Here is an 8,258-nt window from a genome sequence, read left to right as displayed (position 1 = left end):
GAACTGTTAAGTCCTTTCTATTTTGTGCAGTTTGGAGGAGTGCTGACATTTGTTCTTTAGGGGCTGGAATGGCTCATCAGTAAGTGCCTGGTCCTGGGCTTTTCTGTGCAGAGTCTATTTTCATAAAAACTTCAATCTTGTTGTTTACTGTCTCTTCTCAAGTTGAATTTGTATCTAGAAATTTCTCAATTTCATCCACATTTTCCAATCAATGAGAAAAACCCTCTGGGTTTAACAAACAGATTAATTTTGGGGTGGGGTAAGTTTGAGGGATAGCCCAGCAGGTAGGAGCATGTACTGTTCTTACAGAAGACCTAGGTTTGCCTCCCAGCACTCCCATGACACAACATAACTGCCTGAAACTCCAATTCCAAGGGATCTGATGACCTTTTTGGACCTTCTAGGTCATAGAAAAGAAATAATACAAAAAGACTTTTATCACTATTTTAAGTTATGTATAGTGCCTGTGAGGGTTCACGTGTCTGTGCAAGTCTGCCCACATGGGCACATGCATGCATATGTATGGATGCCCTCAGAGGCCAGAGGTGTAGGCTCACCTAGAGCTGGAGTTAGGGTAGTTGTGAGCCAGCTGACCTGGGTCCTGAGAACCACATACAGGTCTTCTGAACTCCTGAGCCATCTCCCCACCCGGGCACTCTGAATTTGGGGGTGTCTGTTGTCATATCAGCTGCTCTTGCACCTGATTTTATTAGTGCCTTCTCTCTCAGTGAGTGTTGAGTTCGGGTAAGAGGATGATTATCCTTCCCAAGAAACGGCTCTTAGCTTCTGTGACCCCTTTGTTTTATTCTCTGTTTCCAGTTGATTCCTACCAACCCAATATGTGTCTTATTCTGCTGTCTGCTGCTTTGGAAAGTGCTTTCTTCTCTTCTTGAGCATTGAGTTCCTGTTAGGTTGTCTAAAGTACCTCTGACTTTCTTTTCCTTTTGGATGAAGGAATTTGTATTGATAAACAGTCTGGGCCTGATTTGGACTGTAGAAAATTCCCCATTGAGAGTTTGGTTCTAGCTGTATCAATGAGGACCCAACCATGGAGCAGGGCGGGGAGGCCCACTGCTCTGCTGAGGAGACCTTGATCGATGACTATAAGATGATGATGACCCTGGGCCAAGGACAGTTTCCAGAGGTCAAACTGGCCTTTCATGTACCCACAGTATCTATCCTGTGTGGCTGTAAAAATTCTTAGAAACAAGAAGTATGCCTCTAGTCGAACAGCGGTGGCACACGCCTTTAATCCCAGCACTGGGAAGCAGAGCCAGGTGGATCTCTGTGAGTTCAAGGCCAGTCTGGTCTACAGAGCGAAATCCAGGACAGGCACCAAAACTACACAGAAAAACCCTGTCTCGAAAAACCAAAAAAAAAAAAAAAAAAAAAAAAAAAAAAAAAGATGTATTTATGGCCGGGCGGTGGTGGCGCACGCCTTTAATCCCAGCACTCGGGAGGCAGAGCCAGGCGGATCTCTGTGAGTTCGAGGCCAGCCTGGGCTACCAAGTGAGTTCCAGGAAAGGCACAAAGCTACACAGAGAAACCCTGTCTCGAAAAACCAAAAAAAAAAAAAAAAACAAAAAAACAAAAAAACAAAAAAAAACAAGTATGCCTCGCTTATCAACGTGAAATCAGCATCATGAAATCCCTTGCCCATCCTAACATCATTAAATTGTTTCATGTGGTCCACACCAGAGAGACCACCTACCTGGTGATGGAGCATGCATCAGAGGGAGGCCTGCTGCATCACATCCTGGAACTGGGGTCCTTAGAGGAGAGCGAGGCTCGAAGGCTGTTCACCCAGCAATATCTGCCATGATAACTTTATTGTTCATAGAGACATAGAAGCCAATAACATCCTAATCGAACACATGGGTAATGCCAAGCTGTGTGATTTTGGCCTTTCTGCTAAGGTCATCCCTGAGGAGAAGCTTGGTGGTTTCTGTGGCACTCTGTACTACTGTGCCCCGGAACTCTTTGGAAAAAAGGCATACAATGGCCATGCCACTGATATTTGGAGTTTAGGTGTGCTCCTCTTCTTCATGGTGACAGGGGGGCGGGGGGACTTTCCCTTCAAAGCTAGCTCTGTTGCAGGGGTGAAAGAGCAGATCCTCACTAAAAACTTCAGGGTGCCTCTGCATGTTTCCGTTGATATTCATGATGTCATCCTCAAACTTCTGATTATAAACCCCTACAGGAGGCCCACCGTAGGCCAAATCATGAAGCGCCCCATGGTCAGGAACAGTGAGGCTTGGTCACCACCTGCTTCCACCCAGTCTCTCCCAGGCACCCCGAGCCCGAGCATTGTCAGGGCCATGACAGTCATGGGGTATAAATCTGAAGAAATCATTGAGTCTCTGAGAGACCAGAAATACAACCAGGTGATGGCCACTTACCTAATTCTACAGCACCAGTTACCTGGGGGAGACTGCTACCATCACCAGGAGAAACCCGTGAGAGCCATGCAGCCAGGCCTTGTCCTCAACCTGGCAGATCTTCACACTTTCCCTGTGTCCTTGGGGAGAGCTACCGACCCTGCTCTCCCCACCTTCACCTTGCCATCGAAGACCAAGGAGAAAGATGAGAAGAATGCCAGGCAGGGTGGCACAAGGCACAGCATGCCTGCCGCCCTGTGCTGCCAGCCAAAGAGGACCCACCCTCCCCACCTACCCTACCTGGGCTGTCCTATGGCTGATTCTCTCATGGGCAGCAACCTGGAAATCACTGAGTATTTCAAACAGTCCGAGATCGGGTCATTCGGCAGCCACATGGCCAGTGTCCAGCCACCTCTCTTTCCAGACACCTCCTCTCCTAGGCCACACCAGAATGAGAGTACAAGTGACACAGACAACATGTTCTCCTGCAGTCCCCAAGAGGAACTCTGGAGCTCCCAGGAGGCATCTCAGTATTTCACTCCCACAGGCTCCTCCCTTTGGGATACATTGCAGAAAGAGACCATCACCCAGAGATCGACCATGACTCAGGAAGGGACCATGGCCCAGGTTGAGGGAATGACCCAAGAAGGGACCTTGACCCAGGAAGGGACTACAACCCAGGAATTGACCATGATCTAGGATGAGTCCATCATGTAGGAAGCAATCATGACCCAGGAAGCGACCATCATGCAGGTAGAGGCCATCATTCAGGATGCAACCATCACCGCAGAAGCCACCATGACCCAGGTTGAGACCATCACACAGGAAGAGGCTACCACTCTGGACGTGGCCATGACCCAGGAAGTGATCATCACCCATGGCCAGCCCCAGGATGCAGGCCCAGCTTCTTCCAGAACCCGGAGGTGTCACAGCTGGAAGGGGGTCAAGAAAACAATCATGAACTGCCTCAGACACCTGTGTTGCTGCTGCCTGCCTCCTGCAGAGAGAGGCCATGCCTCCTGCAACAACCTGGCTCTAAAGGTCGCCCCCCCCCCCCGAACCAGGTGGGTGCACTTACTTCATTTTATTTGTGCTTCTCCTCCTGTCCCTTGTGATAAATGATGCCTGTGCCCAGTCGTGGCACACTTGTGAACTTATCAACCTGTCACTTCAGAGAGACCAATCCCAGAGAATCCCCTCAAGTGTGACCTCAGGCTTTTTGAGCTACAAGTGGACAGCAGAGATGCTGATGAGAGCAGGGAGAGCAGGAGGCGGGGCAAGGCCAAAGGAGGCAAAGATCCCATGGAGGACCAGTGGGGTGCTTAGACACTGCAGGGCCAGCACAGTAAGTCCTGTGTGTTCCAAAGCCACTAAGAGTCTCCTTCCTGTGTCTTTCTGCTTTGAAGTCCTCAAGAGGTCAAGCCCCAGCTCCATGGCTTGTGAGCCACAGGTTGGGGACCAGTCTGGCTGAGAATCGGACAGCCCCATGGGAAGCCAGGCCAGAAGTCCGGGAGGCAGTGTGGATACAGGCCCCTCCTGCAGAGGAAGAGCTGTCCACCCCAGCGCAGATCTCTCCAGGTAAAATCCCAGGCAGGAAGGACAGGCTTTCCACAGGGTCTTGCTCAGAGGGGAGGGCTGAGGTGTAAAGGGGCCCTAAGCTGTCTCGGGGGAAAAATAGCCCCTCTCCCCCTACCTGGCTAAACATCAGAGATTGCCCTCTGGGTAGTGACTGTCCTTTGCTCCCTGTTTCTGGGCAGAGAGCATGGTCTTCTCCATGAGGTGAGACTTCTCTCCCCAGGGAGAGTATTTCTAGTCAGCCTGTCCCACCTGCCCCAAGATGGGTTCCCAGGTTGAGGATGTGACCTGCAAGCAGCCCTGTAGGACTCCTCTAGAGGACAGCCTCCTGCCAACCTTTCGAAAGAACCCCAAAAGTCATCACAGCAAGGTACATTGCTTGAGTCATCAGACCTGACTCAGAGCAAAGCTTGGGACAATCTCTACTGGGGAGTGACTCCAGGGCAGGCTGAGTCTCCTCTCTCCATCAATTCTGCCCTCTAGTTACTCACCTGCTGCCTCTCCATGCTTGCTCCTTCAAGGCCACCATTCCCATTGGGAGCCATATTCCACATTCACCACCACATGCCACACCATGAGGGAGTGATAGGTGTCGTGATATGGATCGAACCAGAAACCCTTATGAAGGGGCAGCAACCTGCTGTGGGCCCTGCCTCGTGCCAGCCCAAGTCTGCACTCAGAGGGCATATCCGTAAGGTCACTTGTTCTTGCACAGGTAAGCAGCCTTTCACACATCTGTTGGGTGAGTTTCCTGGAAGCCTCCCCTGTCCTTCCCACAGTCACATTGGTAAGGTCTTACCTCGTGTGTTCTTTCTCCTTAGACGGTGCCAACATGCCACAGCATGAGACACAGAAAAGTCTGTGTCACTGATGTAGATGGTACATCTGTCTATGTGTCTCCCTAATGTGACATGAAAACAAGGGTCCTGGGATGATAATCATGCTAGGATGGCTTCTGTGTCCAACAGGTGTCTTGATAGTGTTCCACCACTAGGAGAACACATCTGTAGGTCTTATCTGCTTGGTCCTCTGAGCAACACTAAGCTCCTAGGACAGACATTTTGTGTGTGTGTGTGTGTGTGTGTGTGTGTGTGTGTGTGTGTGTGCTCAATCTGAAAAGAAAAGAGAATCTTATTCCACTCTGGGGTGGGAAGAGCACCCCAGAACCCCATGCTTCCCAAACCACCGACAGCAACTCTGGGAAAGTACATTCCACAGGATCCTTTGCTGGCCTCAGCCACTGGATCTGCTCAGACAAAACTGAGGAGGACTTCTCAGGCGACTCAGGCCAGCCTGGGAGGGAGATCTGTCCTCTCACATTGTGATCCCCCTAAGACAACTGTATTGTTCACCTGCCCCCATCCCCAGGAATATAAAGCCACTGGTGAGTATCTCTCTCTGTCTGTCTCTGTGTCTCTCTTTATCTCTCTCTGCCTCTCTTCTACATGAACAACTTCCAGGGAGGTCAGCTGTTCTGTCTTAAACTGGACCCCCAGAGAATCACCAAACACTGAAGATCGCTATAAACAGCAAACCAAAAATGCAAACATGAAATAAAAATTGCAATGACTGAAATAGATACATGGAATTAAAACCGACCAACCAAAAAAACACACATAAAACCTTGAATGACCCACCCTAATAATAACAGTCTCACAGAAGCATGCTAAGGGAACACATTCCACCTACAACCAAGGATGGAAATTGGCTTTCATTCCCTGACAGGTGTATTAAGGTGTCACACGCACACTTCCATCTTATTTTCTGACATTTGGTTCTGTCTACTTTGGTCAATACGAATAGTATTGCTACAAACTGTTTTCATCTGCTGGTTTTAGTGTTCCCACAGAGTATTGCCCTATAACTGGGGCTGGGCTGAAATTCAGTATGTAGTCCAGGCTGGCTTTAAATTCCTGAGGATCCTGCTGCCTCAGTTCCTCTTAGGTGCGCTGGAACACTGGAACACTGTTAGCATTTGTGTATGCTGCTCCATGTCCATGCCCAGACCTGCAGATGATGACCCTATGAGCTGGAGCCTCACCCCACTGCTTCAAGGTTTAGTCCCCTCACCCCTCGGGAGATCTCATACCCCTCAATTTAGCCAGTTCTAGGGAGTTTGTGCATTTTTCTTAAGACTAGATGCCAGAGCCAGGGTGAAGGTGTATACTTATAATCCCAGGACTCTGGAGGCTTAGTCAGGAGACTAGCCATAAATTCAAGGCCAGCCTGGGCTATATAAGGAGCAGTAGTCTAGCTTTGGTGGCACTGTGAGATTCTCTCTCTTTCTCTAAAACACAGAAAGTGAACAACAGGACTAGTGTTCCGTGTGCCTTGCATGCACACTGGTTCTTGACCCTGGATTCTTGCCCAGCATAAAATAAAACCAGGTGGAGCATGCTGGAAATCCCAGTATTGGAGGGTGGAGACAAAAGGATCAGGTGGTCAAGGTCATCTTCCAACATGGAGAGTTGGAGGTCAGTCTAGGAGGAATGACACTATTTTAAAAGCCAACAACCCCTACCCCCAAATCTTAATGCCCAAATCTGAGAAAACAGTGTCATGGCAGCCCATAACAACCACATATTCCGTGTGAATCAGAAGACCTTTCTGATAGAGAGAAGAAAGTCGGGCATCTAGATGTGCAGTGCAGTAATTTTTTTCCCTGTGACTCACATCTGGAATTGGCCTCAGCATTGAGTTCATCCCCTGTGCACAGCACTGAAGAGCTGTTCAACAAGTACTTTCCGCTGTCCCTGTGGGAGGCGCTGGGGAGCTGTGTGAGTAGTGCTCCCTGTTGATCCTGTGGGAGGCAGTCAGGAGGAAGGTTTGGAGAGCATGGAGACCCCCACCTGTGCCAATAGAAAAGGCAGGAAGGCTGCTGGCCCTGCAACCTGTCAGAAACTCTGGTGTTGTGCTGCCCCCTTGTGGCACTTCTATACCAGTTCCGCGTTGGTGAACCTGGTTGGCTTAGGTCCCTGCTTCACCTGGTGCCAACCACTGGGGTGGTTGGGTGGTTTTGTGGGTGGGATGGGGGTAGGCTTGCACCACTATACCCATCTAACATGATTTTGTCCTTCCTTCTTTCATTCCTTTCCCCCACATCATAATAAAGGAACAAAATACTTTTCATAGCTCTGATGCCCAGGAGATGGCTTTGAAGAAATTGCATAGACACACACTGCTGTTCCTGGCCCTGTTGTTTATAAGGCTATACGACTGGGCAGTGAGTCAAGAGTGTGAAGTCGACACTCTGGGCAGATTCAGAAGCACAAGAGGACCAGGACAGTGTGGGTTTTTTTTTTTTTTCCAAGACAGGGTTTCTCTGTTTGGCCCTGGCTCTGTAGACCAGGCTGGCCTTGAACTCACAGTGATTTGCCTTCCTCTGCATCCTGAGTGCTGGAATCAAAGGCTTACGCCACCACCACCTCCATTTGATGCAGGTGCATCAATCTCGCTGGCCTTGAGAAAGCCTGTGTCCAAAACACAATGTGTACAGCATCTGTGAATTGACATTCGAAAAATACATGTGCTACACATGTACAAGTTGGAGCATACACGTGTATGTATTCAAGGACACACATGTACAAGCACACAAGTGTACACATATAATGTGTGAGTGATCTGCACACACACTAAAGTAAAAACAATGATAAAGAAGCACACAGTTACTTGCAGAACAAGGTAGCTTTTTTGGAAGACTTGACCTTCTGTGGAGGAGCAAACTGTTCAGCAAGACCTAGGAGAATGAGACAGGGTGATGCTGCTGAGAACACTAGGGTAGTCCTCTCTCTTTGAGGAAAGCAGGCAATGTAAAATCAGACAGTCACTGCCCTGGTCCTCTTGTGCTTCTGAATCTGCCCAGAGTGTCGATTTCACACTCTTGACTTGCTGCCCAGTCATCTAGCCTAATAAACAACAGAGCCAGAAGCAGCAGTGTGTATCTATGCAATTTCTTCAAGGCCATCTCCTGGTCAGCAGAGCTATGAAGAGTATTTTGTTCCTTTATTATGATAATGGGGAAAAGGAATGAAAGAAGGAAGGACAAAATCATGTTAGATGGGTATAGCGGTGCAAGCCTACCCCCATCCCACCCACAAAACCACCCAACCACCCACCCCAGTGGTTGGCACCAGTTGAAGCAGGGACCTAAGCCAACCAGGTTCACCAACGCGGAACTGGTATAGAAGTGCCACAAGGGGGCAGCACAACACCAGAGTTTCTGACAGGTTGCAGGGCCAGCAGCCTTCCTGCCTTTCTTATTGGCACAGGTGGGGGTCTCCATGCTCTCCAAACCTTCCTCCTGAC

General features: G+C 49.3%; 1 protein-coding gene across 1 annotated transcript; it reads left to right on the top strand.

Moving 5' to 3' along the window:
- The first annotated feature begins 1,048 nt into the window (after window positions 1-1,048).
- LOC131906441 (sperm motility kinase X-like) lies at window positions 1,049-3,077 on the top strand. Its single transcript, XM_059257078.1, is given in 4 exon segments — window positions 1,049-1,174; window positions 1,176-1,224; window positions 1,611-1,813; window positions 1,815-3,077. Coding segments are annotated over 4 exon segments (1,641 nt in total).
- The last annotated feature ends 5,181 nt before the right edge of the window (window positions 3,078-8,258 follow it).

The sequence above is a fragment of the Peromyscus eremicus genome, chromosome 3 (genome assembly GCF_949786415.1).
Source record: "Peromyscus eremicus chromosome 3, PerEre_H2_v1, whole genome shotgun sequence".
NCBI classification, from domain to species: Eukaryota; Metazoa; Chordata; class Mammalia; order Rodentia; family Cricetidae; genus Peromyscus; species Peromyscus eremicus.
This window is presented reverse-complemented; position numbering and strand designations above follow the sequence as displayed.